Consider the following 18,547-nt stretch of genomic DNA (forward strand, 5'->3'; position numbering starts at 1 on the left):
TCACAGGGAGGGTGGCTAGGAAAGTCTTCAGAACAGAACAGAGCACAGAAATCAACACACAGCAGGCCCGGTCTGCACGCCGAGGGCAGGGCGGGTTAGAGGAGGCACTGGGTCCCAAAGAAGGAGCCAAGGGGCCTTTGAGGGGCACAATTCCCACCTCCCTAGAAAAGAGGCTCCGGTACCCTAATCGCATTACAGAGACACTTAGATTTGGGGCCACCCAGGAAAGTCACACAAAGCACAGCAGATGTGTGCAGAATTGAAACAATAAATCCCTTTGACTCAAAGCTGAGACGACCTGAAGACTGTGGTCCGTCCCAGGGGACACCAGCAAAGGTCTGCCCCAGGCCTCACCCCAGGTGTTCCTCAATTTTCTGCAGTAAGGGGAGCAGGAGGAGAAAGCAGGTCCCTCCTGTTACTCGATCGCGCTCTGGAGCAAATTGCACTGCAACCGCAAGGATGGACCGCGGACCTCGCGCAGAGCTTCAAAGAGTATGACCCTTTGAAGAGTAGTGTCTTTGGCTGTTATCACGTGAGGTAGTACCTTAATTTCCAGCATTAGACCTAGAGCTGGGCCAACCCAAACCAGTTGGTGGGACTGTCACAGATTTCAAAGAACCTGTTCAAAGAACAGGTATAACAAGCAAGCAAAGGAAAAGCACAGAAGGGGAGGCAGGGGCCGGCCTCATGACCCCTGGGGATGGATTAGCAGCTAGAGCTGAATCTCCATCATCACCGCAAAGCAAGGTAGGCCCAGAGAAAGAGCTCATGGAATCAAAACGGAATAAATGGGAAGAGATTTTTCATAATCACTTCAAAATCAGCAAGACAGTGGTTTTATTGGTGTTGGGTTTTGGAAGGGGAAAAACTGACCCCAAGAATTTGGGTAATGAAGGAAAACGCAGCTACCAAGGAAGCTGAAAGTTTCTCACGATGAGTCTTGTGTTTGGCAAAGATAAGGAATTTGCTTTAATATTATTGCCTTGAAAAGTCAAATGTTTGTGCCAGGGCCTGATGTTTGGGGAGGCCTGTCCCTTTGTGAGGGGAGTCGGTTGTCATGGTCACAGCAGGAAAAACTCCCGCCTCGGTGAGATATTAACATTCCTTACTCTTGGAGAGAAGAGGGTGGGATTGTGTTTTACTTCAATTTTAGCAAGTGACCACATTATTAAGAAATGTTTTGCTCTACTATGATATGAAATAATAGTAAATGAATCTTAACCCAATTTAAATACCCAACACTTCTAAAAATAGATACTTCAGATTTACAGTATCCAATAGTCAATATAACATTGCCTATTTAAGAAAATATTATTATAGGAAAATGTGTCCTTTCTGACATAAGCAAATTAACTTCATTTTGCTAATGTGTAACACAGGATTCCCATGAATTCACCTTATCCAACCTCAAAGAGACAGCAGAATCATTTCTTCACAATACTACAATTTACTCTTTTGTTATTGATTGAATACATACAAATGTGATGTGGCTCAAGTTATGTCTACTCTATAAAAAGCATTTTATGAAAGACAAAACTTGCTTAAAAAAAAAAAACAACTTGCTTTTAAAGTGGAGATTATACAACCAATCACAGCAGTCATCAAAATGCCTTTCATTTACTCTCATTCAGCTATGGAAGATGTGAAACATTTTAATTAAAAAAAATCTTCAAAGGTTGTTCACAGTTGTTGTTCAGTTGCTCAGTCGTGTCTGACTCTGCCATCCCATGGACTCCCAGGCTTCCTTGTCCTTCACCATCTCCCAGAGCTTGCTCAAACTCATGTCCGTTGAATCAGTGATGCCATCCAACCATCTTGTCATACCCTTCTCCTCCTGCCTTCTATCCTTCCCAGCATCAGGGTCTTTTCCAGTGAGTCAGCTCTTCACATCAGGTGGCCAAAGTACTGGAGATTCAGTTTCAGCATCAGTCCTTCCAATGAATATGCAGGACTGATTTCCTTTAGGATTGATTGGCTGGATCTCCTTGCAGTCCAAGAGACTCTCAGGATTCTTCTCCAACATCACAGTTCAAAAGTATCAATTCTTCAGCATGTTTCAGAAGGAAGTTGAAATAGACGCTCCACAACAACTGGTTTATAAATAATTTCTAACAAACTAAAGATAATGAAAATAAGAAATATTTGGGGGGATATATTAAAAATGTGCACCAGATGATGAAGAAGAGGAGGAGGAAGAAGACAATAACAGAACAGCTGCTAGACTTCTCGAGGGCCCACTGCATGCGGTCTCTTCTGGAACCCTGCTCCCATCAGCTTGTCCTACGCCCTCCCAACACCCACGTGGGCACTGATATGGCTTGTTCACAAAGAAGGAAATCAAGGCTGGGTTAGGTACAGTGGACCCAACCCTGGAGCCCTCATCCACCAACAGGCACCTCTGCATGAGGTCACTGTGCAATATCAAAGAACACAGTCTTTCCATAGGAACCTCCTAAAAGCAGAAAAAAAGAGCTTTCTTTTTTTAAAGGACCAAGATTTTAAAATTACTTCTGATTTTTAATTTTTTTCTAAAATATTTTCTACAGTTTTCTGCTTTCCTAGGTGGAGGGCATTGGCTGCTATTTATGATGAACACAAGGCTGGGCAGGGGAGCACATTTTGGGAGAGAAGTTTGTTTCATTCGCAAAAGCCCAACTATTTCTTTTTTTTTTTTTCCCAACTGTTTCTTAACTCACCTTCACCAACATTCATCCTTTACTTGTCCCCCCCCCCCCCCCCAAGAAACAAAAACAAAAATACTAGCTGGAAGTTTTACAAAAGGCTTTATGAAAAGCAAAGGGCACTCATCCTGGTTGCCTCAGTGGGAGGATAAGCCCCTTCACAGAACAGTGCACCATATTCCTTAAGAGCTAGTGTTCAGAGATATTTAAACCCGTTAGAGGGCGGGCCCCAGAGAGCTCAACTTGGGGGTGGGGGATGAACTCCAGGTAAATCAGCAAGTGCCCCAGGGATAGCAGCACACTCCTCCCAGGACTCAGGCGAGAACCATGTGAACTTGCAAGGGGCACAAGCAAGAATCATCAAGAGAAAGCTACCGAATCCCCTGACCACCCAGTGCAGGAAGAAAGGACCAGAGAGAATGCAGGAAGATAAGAAGGGGGCTTACGGGACGAGAGGTGTAGGGAAAGTAGGACTGTCTCTCCCACTCACACCTTTCCCCTGAGAGCTACCCTGAATGCTCCAGTCCTACCCCACAGCCCTACTGACCCCCTCACCGGGAAAAGATCTGAGCAGCAGCGACCCTGTGTGTTGGCAAGTCACCTGCTGGATCCAAACAGGATCTCAAAGCGAACACCCCCTTGGATCTCATCTGAGGGGTATTCCAGGAGGAACCCAAACCTTCAGCTGTGTCAGGAGCTAACAAGACTCCCTCAAGACCAAGCCCACCATAGAGTGGAGGTGAAGCTGCACACTCCTGAGGGTTATAAAGGAGTGGATGTAACTCAGTATCTCTTGGGAAGATTCTTTTACAATCCCCCTGCTATGTTTATACCCCACACAAATTATACAAGAAAATCTTAGGATAGGACTTGGGCATCAGGTTTCCTAAAGCCCCCTAGATTATTCTAACATGCAGCCAAAATTGAAGACTACTTTTTAAAGAAAGACATGACTCCTAAAACTTATAGGAACCTGTCCACTAGCCAATCTTATCATCTGTCCTGCCTCCACCTTCAGTTCTAGCAGCCTGTGCAGGCATATAAACTTATTCTCAAGTTTTACATGAAAATTGTAAAGTCAAACTACTGGAAGCACAATAGATTACAATTAAAGCTAAGAATGCAAAGCTAATCATTCTATATAGAAACGAGGGTAAATGAAGAAACTACCACATCTTGACCCAGCTGCATGACATTTCAAAACTCAAAACATAAAGAGAAAAATCTTAGACACTTTCAGAAAAGATATCTTTAAAATAATAAGAATCAGACTGACACAAGATTTCTTACTAGAATCAGCAGACACCAAATAATGAGGCAATTACTCCAAAATTCTAAGGAAAAATATTTTGCACCTAGAATTCTATACACAGCTAAACTGTCAAATAAACATAGTACAAAATAAAGACATTTTCAAACATGTAAATACCCTGAATATTTTACCATCCACATACCAGATATGGAAAAACTACTTGAAGAAGTATTCCAGAGAAATGAAAAAGAAACACATTAAAAAGAAAATTAAATAAAATAAAAAGCGAAGGGAAAAAAAAACAAACAATGGCATATGCATATAAAGTAGAAGGGAATAAAGCAGAAGATTTTTAAAGGCTCCATAGATCTTGACACCTGGGAATCCCCTCAGTGTGCAGCATGGGGTTAGCAGCAGATTCATTTCGGTTCCTCTTCCAAGTCTAATCCCCTAGGTGGTCTGCAGTGAAGAACAGTTACTTATTTAAAAAAACCACTAGTGTTGTTTTTACAAGGTTTAAACTGTTGGAATCAACTTATTAATCAAGTATATAAAACAACAAGAGCTATAGAACAGAATGTGAAGATTATAAATGCTGACAATATAAATATATTATAACAAACTAAAACTCTGAGGGAGGAAAAAAGAGAAAGGGAAGTGTGAAGTCCCTTCAGTGGGTTAAATGTTTCCTCTTTCATAGCAAGTATCAACTGATTCTGTGGGTTAAATAAATCTAGTAGGAACTAAAAAACACTGGTTGCTCCTAGGGTGTGGGGCTTTTACATTTCATTGCAGACTTTCCTATATGCCTAAATTTTTAAAAAAAACCACATTTTCTTTATTTTAAAAAAATCTGCAATTAGTCAAAGCAGACATTTATTCATGAAAGTAAGTAAATGGTTTTCCTGCCATCTAATTGCAGGCTGGAAGCTAGTTTACTGGGGAGTTTGAAACAAAAGGGGGCTGAATTGTTCTATGCAGTCATTGCTCTTACGAAGCTACATTATCAAGACCTAAACTGAGCCAGCAGACATGTAACTCACACAAGAAAACTACAAACCAATGTTCTCTATGTACACAGGTGTAAAAATCCTTAAGAAAGCTGATCAATTTCATTGCATAAAAACACTATACTGTCACTGTTGATTAATTTTGGCACTGTAAGAGTGATTCATTATTAAGAAAAATACTAATGTAATTTACTACAATAAAAATGTTAGGAGGAAAAAAAAACAATCACCTTAACAGATATTTAAAAGACATTTAATTAAATTCTATACTCACACCTCATTTTCTGAAGGCTTACTAAATTAGAGATATCAAGGTACCTGATAAAAGTATCTATCAGAAAGCAATTGCAAATATCATGTTTGTAACACGGAAACACTACAAACATTTCCACTAAGCCAGCACAATAAAAGGATTAGTTAATGTGATCCCACATTGTTCTTCTAGACTTCCTACCCCAATACTACTTATGAAAATAAAGAATAAATTAGAAATAAAGAAACAAAATTAAAATATTTATTCAGGATTAGACTAACTAGAAAATCCAAGATAATGTGATAAACTGTTGGCATTGGATAGGACAGGGAACCCAAGAAACTGGGAGTCTTCCCTCTCTACCCAAGTCGATACTAGAGGCAAAAGATCATAAGGCTCTGAACATCCAATTGAAAAACCGTAGGAACCTCAAGAGGAGACAGAAAGAGGTCGTATCCTGGTATGGAAGGAAAACCAACACCACAGTCCAGGGGCTTGCGTGGCAAGAACTTCTGGACTATGTTCTTTCCTCCACCTACTGCTGTTTGGTGAGCTGACTGCCCCCCTGTCCCTCCATCACTGTGAAGCACAAGTGCCGCAGAAGGAGGCAGCACAGGATGGGAGAAGCTGCTCCCACAAATACACAAGACCAGCCACCTAAGGCCTCCTCCTTCTCTTCTCCCCGTCCACTCTGAAATAAGAAAGAAAGAGGAACAGAGGAAGATGGAAGGACGAACGGAAGGGAAGCACAAGGGAGGAAGGCAAAACCATACAGGCAGCTTACCCAAGAGACAAGCTCACCTGAATGGGGAAGGGCTCTGGGGGCAGAAGCAGGGACTAAAGGAAGGATAATAAAGCTTGTGATGAAATTTCTTCATCACAGGATTCACCAGCCAACACTCAAATGCACCAGATAAAGACATACAAGAGGTCTAAGAGTTCACTGCCAACAGACCATCACTGCAAGAAATGTTTTAAAAAGTCCTTCAGGCAGAAGGAAAAACAGATGGGCATCTGGCTCTATTCAAAGAAATGAAGAGCACTGAAAACCATAATTATATGAGTAAATGAGTAATTTTCTTTCTTATTTCAATCTCTTAAAAAGATGATTGACTGTTTAAGTTAATACCAACATTTGTGGGGTCTACAGCACATGTAAAAGTAGAATGCATGACAACAGCCTCAAAAAAGGTAGGAAGGGAGAAATGGACATGCACTGTCCAGTTCTCACACTATACATGAAGTTCTACACACATTTGAGGGACTGAACTTGATAAGTTGTACATACTATAAACTCAAATCAACCATTGAAACAGCAAAAAAGGGAACTGTAATTAATAAGCCAACAAAGAAGATGAAGTAGAACCAGAAGGAATTTTGATCGGAGCTGGTATGATAGCATGCAGAGCTCCACAGCTGCTTGCCAGCAAAACTGGTGAAACTTTTTTTTTTTTTCATTTATTTTTATTAGTTGGAGGCTAATTACTTTACAATATTGTAGTGGTTTTTGTCATACATTGACATGAATCAGCCACGAATTTACATGTATTCCCCATCCCGATCCCCCCTCCCATGAAACTTATGTTTAAAAACCCAACCATTTACAGTCTCTGGAAATAGCCCTAAGGGCACCAAGCAAATGGAAAAAAAAATTTTATTCAAGAAAATCTACTAAAACTCAGTAACAGTAATATCAAAGACCTCAGATATGCAGATGACACCACCCTTATGGCAGAAAGGGAAGAGGAACTAAAGAGCCTGTTGATAAAGGTAAGAGAGGAGAGTGAAAAAGCTGGCTTAAAACTCAACATTCAAAGAACTAAGATCGTGGCATCCAGTCCCACCACTTCATGGCAAATAGACAGGGAAACAGTGACAGCCTTTATTTTCTTGGGCTCCAAAATCTCTGTGGACGGTGACTTCAACCATGAAATTAAAAGACGCTTGCTCCTTGGAAGAAAAGCTATGACAAACCTAGACAGCGTATTAAAAAGCAGAGGCATCACTTTGCCAACAGAAGTCCATCTAGTCAAAACTATGGTTTTTCCAGTAGTCATGCATGAATGTGAGAGTTGGACCATAAAGAAGGCTGAGCGCCAAAGACTTGATGCTTTTGAACTGTGGCACTAGAGAAGACTCTTGAGAGTCTCTTGAACTGCAAGGAGATCGAAACAGTCAATCCTAAAGGAAATCAACCCTGAATAGTCACTGGAAGGACTGATGCTGAAACTGAAGCTCCAATACTTTGGCCACATGATGCAACGAGTCGACTTACTGGAAAGGACCCTGAATCCTGGGGAAGATTGAAGGCAGGAAAAGAGGACGTTAGGGGATGAGATGATTGGATGGCATCACTGATAACAATGGACATGGGTCTGAACAAACTCCAGGAGATGGTGAAAGACAGAGAAGTCTGGGTGCAGTCCACGCTACAGTCCATGGGGTCACAAAGAGTTGGACACAACTGAGTGACTGAACAACAACAAGATATTTGAGCTAAGATCTGCTCCTTCCCTCCCCCTAAGGAGGAAACCCACCCTAGACAGGTATAGCCAAAAATACAAGCTTCCCTCTTCTGCTTGGCCTCTCAAAAGCTGTTTTCCTGGAAGAGCCAGGGCATCGACATTTCTCATCCTGACTCCAGGTACCTGTTGCTGAGGTTGAGGCCCAGGCAAGTGCAGTTTAAAAGTGGGGCTCCCTTTTCCCACCAGCCCCCATGCTGCATTGGATGCTCTGTCTACCTTGGGTGTAGTATCACCAAGAAAACTGGGGACCCAAATGCCCTTGCCCTGGCTTGTGGGGTAGGCGGTTCATATGAAGAGAGATAAGGGGTTGCTGCCCTTCCCCTACTTCACTTGCAATAGGTGTGAAGTTTAAGTCCTGGGGTATACTCAAATCAGAAGTAAAGGCCACCGGAAGAGGTGATTGATAGATTCATCGACCATACAGGTTAAGCTGTGGGACGACCAGTTTGTCAAACATAAACGGGTAAGAGACAGCTGGGAAGAGCCCTCCCGGGGTCAGAACAAACTAAACACTGACCTCAAGAACTATTCCTTTGAAGGAGCTTAAATTCACTTGAATTATTTTTACGCCCCTAGGTATAACTGAAAACAGTTAAAGCAGTCAGGAGTAAGCAGAGCTTGACAGCTGGGTGCGGTCAGGGAAAGAGAGGTCAGTCCACACCACTGCCCCCTCAGGATGACTGCGGGCACACCCGGCGCTGCGTTCCTGAGACAGCACTAGAGGTTTCACACTGCAGGCACAGGGGAGCGGACTTTACTGAAGCGATCCGAGCAGTCACTTTACAAGCAAATAAGTCAATAAGAGTAACAACCCTTAGACAGAGGGGAAACCAGTACCTGGGACATGTTATCTAATGTGTTCAGTGTCTAACAAAATTAGGAGACATGTGAAGAAACAAGACCGCACGACCCAGACACCAAATAAGAAGAGGCACAGAAACTTCCAGCGAGAGCATCAGGTGTTTGATCTAACAAAGACCTCAAAGTAACCACTATAAATATGTTCAAAGACCTAATGTGCTGTACTTAGCTGTTTCAGTTGTGTCCGACTCTCTGTGACCCTATGGACTGCAGGCCACCAGGCTCCTCTGTCCATGAGGATTCTCCAGGCAAGAATACTGGCGTGGGTTGCCATGCCCTCCTCCAGGGTATCTTCCCAACTCAGGGATTGAACCCAGGTCTCCCGCATCACAGGTGGACTCTTTACTGTCTGAGCCACCACGGAAGCCCAAGGATACTGGAATGGGTAGTCTATCCCTTTTCCAAGAGATCTTCTCAACCCAGAAATCAAACCAAGGTCTCCTACACTGCAGGTGGATTCTTTACCAGCTGAGCTGCCAGGGAAGCCCCAAAATAAAAACACAGCATACCAAAACGTATAGGAGGCTGCAAAATCAGTGCTCAGAGGAAAATTTAAAGCTATAAATGTCTACAGAAAAGAGATCTCAAATCAACAACCTAATGTTATACCTTAAGGAACTAGAAAAAGAAGAACAAACTAAACAAACAGCTAGCAGAAGGAAAGAAATAATAAAAGGATCAGAGCAGAGACAAATGAAATAGAGAGTAAAAAAAAAAAAGTGAGACTCAATGAAACCAAAAGTTGGTTCTTTGAAAAGATCAACAACATTGACAAACCTTTAGGTACACTAAGAACAAAGATGCTTCAAATTACTAAAATTAAAAATGAAAGTGGGGGGACTTCCCTGGCGGTCCAGTGGTTGACTCTGCACTTCCACTGCAGGGGGTGTGGGTTTGATCCCACAAGCTGTGAAGAATGGCCCAAAAAAGAGTGTGCACATTACTACTAAACTTAACAGAAGCCTAAAAAGATAATAATTGAATATTATGAACAGCTATATGCCAACAAATTAGAAACTTAGATGAAAAATACAAATTTCTATAAACACACTACCAAAACTAACTCAAGAAGAAATAAAATATCTGAACAAACCTATAACAAAAACAGAGGCTGAATCAGTAATCAAAATCCCCCAACAAAAAGGCTAGGATCAGATGGTTTCACTAATGAATTCTACAAAACATTTAGAGAATTAACAACAATCCTTCTCAAACTCATCCAAAAATAAAAAAGAAGAAAAGAAAACACTTCTTAACTCATTCTATGAAGCCAGCATTACTCTGATACTATAGCCAGACAGATACATCCGAAGAAAACTACATACCAATATCCCTTATGAATATATTTATAGAACTCTTCAACAAAATACTAGCAAACTAAATCTAGCAGCATATTAGAAAGATTATACACCGTGACCCAGTGGGATTTATTCCAGTAATGCAAGGGTAGTTCATCATATGAAATCAATCAATGTTAATATAATACTTTAATAGAATTGAAGGAAAAAAAACCTATATGATCATCTCAACTGATACAGAAAAAAGGATGGACAAAATCTTCTTTCATGATTAAGAAAAGCACAGTCAATAAACTAGCAATTGCAGGGAACTTCCTCAGCATGATTATAAATCAGTATTTATAAAAATCCACAGCTAACATTATACTCAAAAGTGAAATACCACAAGCTTTCCCCCTAAGATCAGGGTCAAGACAAAGATGTCTCCTCTCCCCACTCTTACTAAACACTGGAAGTTCTAGCTGAAGCAATTAGGCAGAAAAAGAAATAAACCAACCAATTAAAAGGAAGAAGTAAAACTAATCAGTTGCAGATGACATGATCTTAAATATAGAAAATCCTAAAAATTCACACACAAAATAACTGCTAGAGCTAATAAACAAGTACAGCAAAGTTTCAGGATACAAGACCAACATGCAAGAAAATCAATTTCCCTTTACACTAATAATGAACAATCTGAGAAGGAAATTAGAAAGACAATTCCATTCACAAGATCAAAGAAAAAACAAATGCTGAAGAATTAATTTAACCAAAGAGGTGAAATACTTGTACCTTGAAAATTACAAAGCATTGATAAAAGAAACCGAAGAAGACCTAAGGACAGACACTCTGTGTTCATGAACTGGAAGTCTTAACTACTGTTAAAGTGAGATAATACAAACCAAATAGATCTACAGATTCAATGCCATCCCCCATCAAAATTCTAATGGTCCTTCTTAAAAACATGGAAAAACTGACCCTAAGGTTCATGGATGTGTGCATGCTTAGTCGCTTCAGTTGTGTGCAGTTCTTTGTGACCCCATGGACTATAGCCTACCAGGTTCCTCTGTCCATGGGATTCTCCAGGCAAGAATACTGGAGTGGGTTGTTATGCCCTCCTCTGGGGAATCTTCCTGACCCAGGGATCAAACTCATGTCTCCTGCATTGGCAGGTGAATTCTTCACCACTAGTGCCACCTGAGAAGCCCACCCAAAGTTCATATGAAATTGTAAAACAATTTTGAGAAAGGAAAACAAAGTTGAAAGACTCATACTTCCCAATATCAAAACCTACCACAAAGCTATAGTAATCAAAACAGTGTGGCACTTACTGGCTTTAGAGTCCAGAAAGGGCATTCATTTCCAGCAACTAATTTTCAAAGAACTAAAGAGCCTCTTTAGTTGATGAAAGTGAAAGAGGAGAGTAAAAAGTTGGCTTAAAACTCAACATTCAGAAAACTAAGATCATGGCATCTGGTCCCATCACTTCATGGCAAATACATGGGGAAACAATGTAAACAGTGACACACTTTATTTCTGGGGGCTTCAAAATCACTGCAGATGGTGACTGCAGCCATGAAATTAAAAGATGCTTGCTCCTGGGAAGAAACATTATGACCAACCTAGACAGCCTATTAAAAAGCAGAGACATTACTTTGCCAACAAAGGTCCATCTAGTTAAAGCTACGGTTTTTCCAATAGTCATGTATGGATGTGAGAGTTGGACACTAAAGAAAGCTGAGTGCTCAAGAATTGATGCTTTTGAACTGTGTGTTGGAGAAGACTCTTGAGAGTCACTTGGACTACAAGGAGATCCGACCAGTCAACCCTAAAGGAAATCAGTCCTGAATATTCATTAGAAGGACTGATGTTGAAGCTGAAACTCCAATACTTTGACCACCTGATGCAAAGAACTGACTCATTTGAAAAGACCCTGATGCTGGGAAAGATTGAAGACAGGAAGAGAAGGGAATGACAAAGGATGAGATGGATGGCATCACCGACTCAATGGATATGAGTTTGAGTAAGCTCCAGGAGTTGGTGAAGGACAGGAAAGCCTGGCATGCTGCAGTCCATGGGGTCACAAAGAGTAGGACATGACTGAGCAACTGAACTGAACTGATTTTCAAAAGGGTACCAAGACTTTCAATGAAGAAAGAACAGTCTGAAACAAATACTGTCAGAACAGTTCAACATCTACATGCAAAGGAATGAAGTTATACTTACTTTACACTATATAAAAAATGAACTCAAAATGGAACAAACACCTATATAGAAAAGCTCAAATTATAAAATTCTTTGAAAAAAACAAAGGAGTAAATCTTCATGACTTTGATTTGGCAATGATTTTTTTAGATATGACACCAAAAGTACATGTAATGACAACAAGAATAAATTGGATTTCATCAAAATTATAACTTTTGTGCATCAAAGGATATTCTCAGGAGAGTGAGAAGACAACCCAAAGACAGCCCAACCCAAAGAAAATATCTGAAAATCATATATCTGATAAGAGTCTAGTATCCAGAATATGTAAAGAACTTGCAGCTCAACAACAAAAAAGACAATCAAATTTTAAAATGCACAAATTTGAAAATGACTTGAATAAACATTTCTCCTAAGACGATATACAAATGGCCAACACAAACACAAAAAGAGGTTCCATATCATTAGTCAGAAGGGAAAAGCAAATCAAAACCACAATGAGATGAGAAACCATTTCATACCCACTAGAATGGCCATAACAAAAATAAACCCAGAAAATAAGAAGTGTTGGTGAGGATATGGAGAAACTGGAACCTTCATACATGGCTGGTGGCACTGTAAAATGGTGCAGCCAATGTGGAAAATAGTCCGGCAGTTCCTCAATATGTTAAAACAAAGAATTACAATATGACCCAGCAATACAACGACAAGGTATATGCCCAAAGAAACTGAAAACCTGTGTTCAAACAAAAATTTATACACAAATGTTTACACTAGCATGCTTCACAACAGCCTAAAAGTAGACCAACCCAAATGTGCCTCAACTGGTGAATGGATAAACAAAATGTGGTACACCTATACCATTAAACATTATTCTCTCGTAAAAAGGAATGAAGTACTAATACATGCCTCAACATGAACCTTAAAAACACTGAAAAATGAAAGAAACCAGTCACAAAAATAACACATATTATATGATTCAGTTTATCTGAAATGTCCAAAATAGGCAACTCTATAGACAGAAAGTAAATCAGTGGTTGCATAGAACTGGGAGGAAGAGGCATGGAGAGTGACAACTAGAGGATGCAGGATTCCTTTTTGAGGTGATGAAAATGCTCTAAAATTGACTGTGGTGGTGGTTGCACACATCTGTGAACCTACTTAAAAACAACTTGATTATATATTTTGATGGATGACTTATGTGGTATATAAATTATATTTCAAAAACACTGTTATAAAAGATATTTGATTAACCCAAACAAAGGCAGAAAAAAAGCAAAATGGAATGAAAAACAGATATGACTAACAAAATAATAGCAAGAAGAGAGACTCAGATCTAACCATATCAATAATCACATTACATGTATCTAATGTAAACATCCCAGTTAAAAGGCAGAGATTGTCAGATCAGATTTTAAAAGCATGATCATATGCTGTCTACGTGTGCGTGCATGCTAAGTCGCTTCAGTCACGCCCGACTCTTTGTGACCCTATGGACTGTAGCCTGCCAAGCTCCTCTGGCCATGGGATTCTCCAGGCAAGAATACTGGCGTGCATTGCCATGCCCTCCACTGGGGGATCTTCCTGACCCAGGGATTGAACTCATGGCTCTTAAATCTCCTGCACTGGCAGGCCGGTTCTTTACCACTAGCGCCAACTGGGAAGCCCCTACAAGAATCTATAATGGCACCCTTTAAATATAAAGACAGGAATGGGTTAAGAGAAAAAAATGATGGAAAAGATACACTATGCTAACACTAGTCAAAATAAAGCCAGAGCAGTTAAATTAATATCAAAAAAAGTACATTTCAGAGCAAAGAACATTACCAGAGATTAAGAGAGTTATTCATAATGATGAAGGGGTCAATTCTTCACAGCAGTCTCAAATTTTAACAGAGTAAAATTTAAAATACATAAAGCCAAAAATGATAGAACAGCAAGAAAGAATAATAAATCTACAATTAGAGTTGGAGATTTCAATACCCCCTCTCAGTAACTGATAAAACAAGCAGACCTTGCATCAGCAAGGATACAGAAGATTTAAACAAGACTGTGTTCAACTGGATTTGCCTTTACAGAAAACTCCACCCAACACCAGCAGATACACAACTTTGTCAAGTGCACACAGAACATTTGCCAAGATAGGCCTTATCCTGGACTGTAAAGTAAATCTTACTAAACTTAAAAGAATCACATCAAAAAAGTATGTTCTCTTACGTCAGAAGAGTTAAAATAAGAAATAAATAATATAAAGATATCTGGAAAATCCCTCAAATATTTGGAAACTAAATACTCTACTTCAAATAATCCATAAATCAAATAAAAAATCAAAGGGGGATGTTAGAAGGTATTTTGCAGCTGAATGAAAATTAAAACACAACATATCAGAATTTGTGAGATGTTAATGCGATACTTAGGGGACAGTTTATATCACTAGATGCCTGTTTGGGAAAATGAGAACGGTCTCAAACCAGTGACCTCAGCTTTCACCTTAAGAATTATAAAAAGAATAAATTAAACCCAAAATAAGCAGAAAAGAAGAAAATAATGCAATTCAGAGTGGAAATAGAAAACAGACAAAAATAGGAAAAAGAAAAACAATATAAACAATCAATAAAACCAAAAGCTGATTCTTTAAGAAGACTGTTTTTTAAATGGACAAAAACAAATCTAATGTCACAAGAAAAGAATTTTAAGAATTAGAGGGTCCTTCCCTGGTGCTCCAGGGCTTCCTGGTGGCTCAGATGGTAAAGAATCCACCCGCAATGTGGGAGACCTGGGTTAAATCCCTGGGTTGGAAAGATCCCCTGGAGAAGGGAATGGCTACCCACTCTAGTATTCTTGTCTGGAGAACTCCATGAACAGAGGAACCTGGTGGGCTTGAGGTCGAAAAGAGTTGGAGGCAACTGAGCAACTTTCACTTTTTTTTCCCTGATGGTTCAGTGGTTAAGAATCCGCCTAGAAATGCAGGGGACACTGGTTTGATCCCTGGTCTGGGAAGATCCCACATGCCGAGAGGCAACTAAGTCCATGGGCCACAACTACTGAGCCCATGCTCTAGGGCCCACAGACCACAGTTACTAAAGCCAGTGTGCTCGGAGCCTATACTCCACAAGTGAAGCCTCCACAGTGAGAAGCCGGGGCACCGCAAAGAGCAGCCCCTGCTGGTCACAACTAGAGAAAGTCCACACACAGCAATGAAGACCCCGTACAGCCAAAAATAAAATAAAACTTAAAAAAAGAATTAGAAATGATCAATAATGACCAATCACACCAGGAATAAAAACACTTAAGGGCTTTCTGTTAGGCTAAATAAGTAAAGAACGAGCAGGGGTTCAATGTGATGTGGCAGAGTGGATGGGAAGGGAGTATGGGGGAGAAGGGATACCTGTATGTGAATGGCTGAGTCCCTTCATTGTTCACCTGAAAGTACCTCAACATTGCTAATTGACTATGCCCCAATACAAAATAAAAAATAAAAAAAAAAGAATGAGCAGAGGTCGTACACAAATCCTCACTGAAGCAGAAGAAAGCCAGGCCTACCAGGTCCTTAATAAGTGGTACACTCCAATATTACTTAGCATACTTCTCACCAAGATTTGAACAACAGGAAACTATTTAAGTACATAAGTTGATAAGAATAATAAACTAAACATGGTTACTGACCTCCTCGGGGAGAAGGAGAATCATGCCCTCCAATGACCACGAGGATGCCGGAACCTTCCAGCTTCTTTTTCCATTTTTCGATGATAGTCATGGACTTGTCCTGAAAGCATGAGGAGGTTGGCAGGTCAGGAAACTTTCCTCCAAACGGTCAGAGGTGACTTACACTAAGGCTAATTGACCAACAGGAAGTCTGTAAATACCTTACTGGCATCATTAAAAATGGAGAGCTCCATGGAGCCTTCAAAGTCTTGCTGCAAAACCGACCCCAAGCATTCGTCCAACCACGGTTCAGCGTCATGGACCGGGAGGATAACAGACTGGAATTCAAAACAAATGAATTGAGAAACAAGTGTGGAAACTTAATTCTCTTTCCAAGACTCTTAATTTACTTCCCCATTACCATCTGCACAATGCTCATTTTCAAAGCTCAAGGCATGACTTACAGAACAACCCAGAATAAGGATTCCAGGGAGAGGACGACCTGACAAACAAAAGGTGCCTACGCCTCCTCTCAAGATTTGTTGTCTTAGATTTCCCTGAATTGGTCTTTTTGATTGCTTTTAAAAAGGAAACAAAATCTGAAAGCATCAAAAATGTTCCCAATTCAATGGCAAATTCATGTGGTTCCCAATCAGTGGTCAGAAACATCATCATTTTGGTTGAAACAAGCATCTGTGTATCTTTGAACCCACTCATGAAATAAGCATTTTCAGTAAACCATGATGTTAGAGGAACTGCAACAAAGAAACCCTTTTAAATACCCCCTACACTTCAGTATTCTTGCCTGGAGAATTCCATGGACAGAGGAGCCTGAAGGGCTACAGTCCCTGGGGTCCCAAAGAGTCAGACACTAATACACACAAATTTTCTTAACAAAGTATGGGGACAGGGTTGGGGAAAAGGGAGGTAACCTCCCTCCAGCTCTCTCTTCCTTTGCCCTATCAGTTTAGGACACTTTGGCACTGTCCTCTTCTCACAGGGCCCACATAAAACAAACATTTCTGAAGTGTTATAAAGTAAAAACAGTGAAACCTGAGTGCCAATAAAACAACTGATTACAGGATTTGTCTTCTGTATACACTGTCACATTAAGCAATACAGACTTTGGGTATGAAAATAGAAGTTACAGTCAGTCCTCACTCTTTTGAGTTTTACCTTAAAGAAGAGTGGACATATTCTTAAACAAGACAACAGAAACAGGTCATCCAAGTGAGTGTGTACATATGCATGTATGCACACACATGTGCAAATACATCTATACAAAACATAGACAGGATTTTTAAATGCTAAATCTGAATATGGTTATGAAAAGCTCATAGATACAAGAACCGAAAATACAGTTCCATCAAGGCAAGTTCTTTACTCTGAAGATCTAATTCAACAGTGTTTTTTTTTTATTGTATTTTTATTTATTTATTTATTGTATTTTTATTTATTTTATGTTATCCACAAAAGTATCTCCCTAACTTACTTACATCCTTACTTTGGAATTATTTTTTAAAGGAAAAAAGGAGAGAATATTTTTACTGTTCTCAAGATCTACAATACAAAACATAATGTGAATTTCTGCCAGAGATGAGCCTAGATTACTCTGTCCACACGCTTGCTAGTGCTTAAACGTTTATTTGGGCGGAGATCCTCATAGGCTGCCCAAGAGAAGAGGTGGTGTTAGTGTGTGAAACGGAGACCCGGGACGAAGGAGGGGAGAAGGATGGAGGAATGGAGCAGGGCGGAGAAGAGGAGGATGGAGGGAAGAGGGATGGAGGTGAAAAGAGAGGAGAAGGGGCGGAGAGTAGAGGGATGGAGGTGAGGGGGACCGAGGGGTGAAGCGAGGAGCGGATGCGGAAGCGAGTCTGACAGACTGGGACCTGAACTGGAGCAGAGGGGCGGGCAGGGCCGGGGAGGGGCGGGGCGCCCCCACACAAACACCGCCAGCCGGGCACCTACCACTTGGGCGGGGGCGCTAGTCGGGCCGATCTCCCCGGCGGCTGGGTACCCCCTGGCCTGCATGGCGCGCGCTCCTCGGGCTGCCCCGCCCACCTCGGGCTACAGCGCCTGCGCGGGCGGCTCGCCGGGAGGCGGGACCGAGGCCGAGCGCCTCCGATTGGCTCAGAGGGACGTCGATCAAGCGGGGACCCGCAGGCAATGGAGAGGCGCGGCCTAGAGGGGCGGGAGGGCTCCCGAGAGAGCTGGCAGCTCCTCTGTCTTCAGGGACGCTTGTGTTACTGGAGTGCATGGGTCGTGCAGGAGGTGGGGTCGGTGGGAGGACTCTGCGCCGTCTGACATGAAAAGGCGCTGTGTGAAAAGCAGGTGACTGCTCCCCTGCTCGGGGAACGGGGCGCCTCAGCGGCGCCCGAGTGCACCGGCTGTCACGCGGGCGTCCCGACCCATCGGGTCAGTGAGCACAACTTCATAGCCTTCACCACTCAAACTAACGTTGAATGCAAATCATTCGACAAACCAGCAATTATGACAAAGCCGAACTGCTGTTTCATGTCTTGCAAGCATTACTTCAAATGTCATTGTTCCTTAAATTGCATCAATGTTTTCAAAGCCCGTTGTAAAAATTGGAACGCTTAGGCCAGATGAGTGAAAAATCCACCCTTATCTATAATGGGACAAAAGCAATCTGAGGATTTGTTTCCAAGGACCTGGTGTGCTCCAAGGGTTGGTATGTTAGGAATAGTTCCATTTTAAGGGACCCGGTAAAAAGTCACATTGTAACTTCCAGATCGTGCTGTGGGCTTTGGAGCTGGACTGCCTCAGTAATCAGTGGGAGGAAGAGATAAGGGGTCCCCACGGCGTCTGGCACCTCCA

General features: G+C 41.3%; 1 protein-coding gene across 4 annotated transcripts in view; it reads right to left on the minus strand.

Annotated features, from left to right (window-relative positions):
• Positions 1-17,756, minus strand: part of B3GNTL1 (UDP-GlcNAc:betaGal beta-1,3-N-acetylglucosaminyltransferase like 1) — a 109,741-nt gene extending 91,985 nt beyond the window's left edge. For 3 of the 4 annotated variants that reach the window (XM_065911178.1, XM_065911177.1, XM_065911176.1), the window contains exons 1-3: positions 17,678-17,756; positions 15,931-16,047; positions 15,731-15,830 (exon numbers count right to left, since the gene is read on the minus strand). In XM_065911178.1, the coding sequence (XP_065767250.1) occupies positions 15,731-15,830; positions 15,931-16,047; positions 17,678-17,740 (280 nt within the window). In that variant the 5' untranslated portion in view covers positions 17,741-17,756. The remainder of the gene's footprint in view (positions 1-15,730; positions 15,831-15,930; positions 16,048-17,677) is intronic. The other variant, XM_065911179.1, reaches the window with a different exon arrangement.
• Between the last annotated feature and the right edge of the window lie 791 nt (positions 17,757-18,547).

The sequence above is a fragment of the Muntiacus reevesi genome, chromosome 18, assembly GCF_963930625.1.
Source record: "Muntiacus reevesi chromosome 18, mMunRee1.1, whole genome shotgun sequence".
Taxonomy (NCBI): Eukaryota; Metazoa; Chordata; class Mammalia; order Artiodactyla; family Cervidae; genus Muntiacus; species Muntiacus reevesi.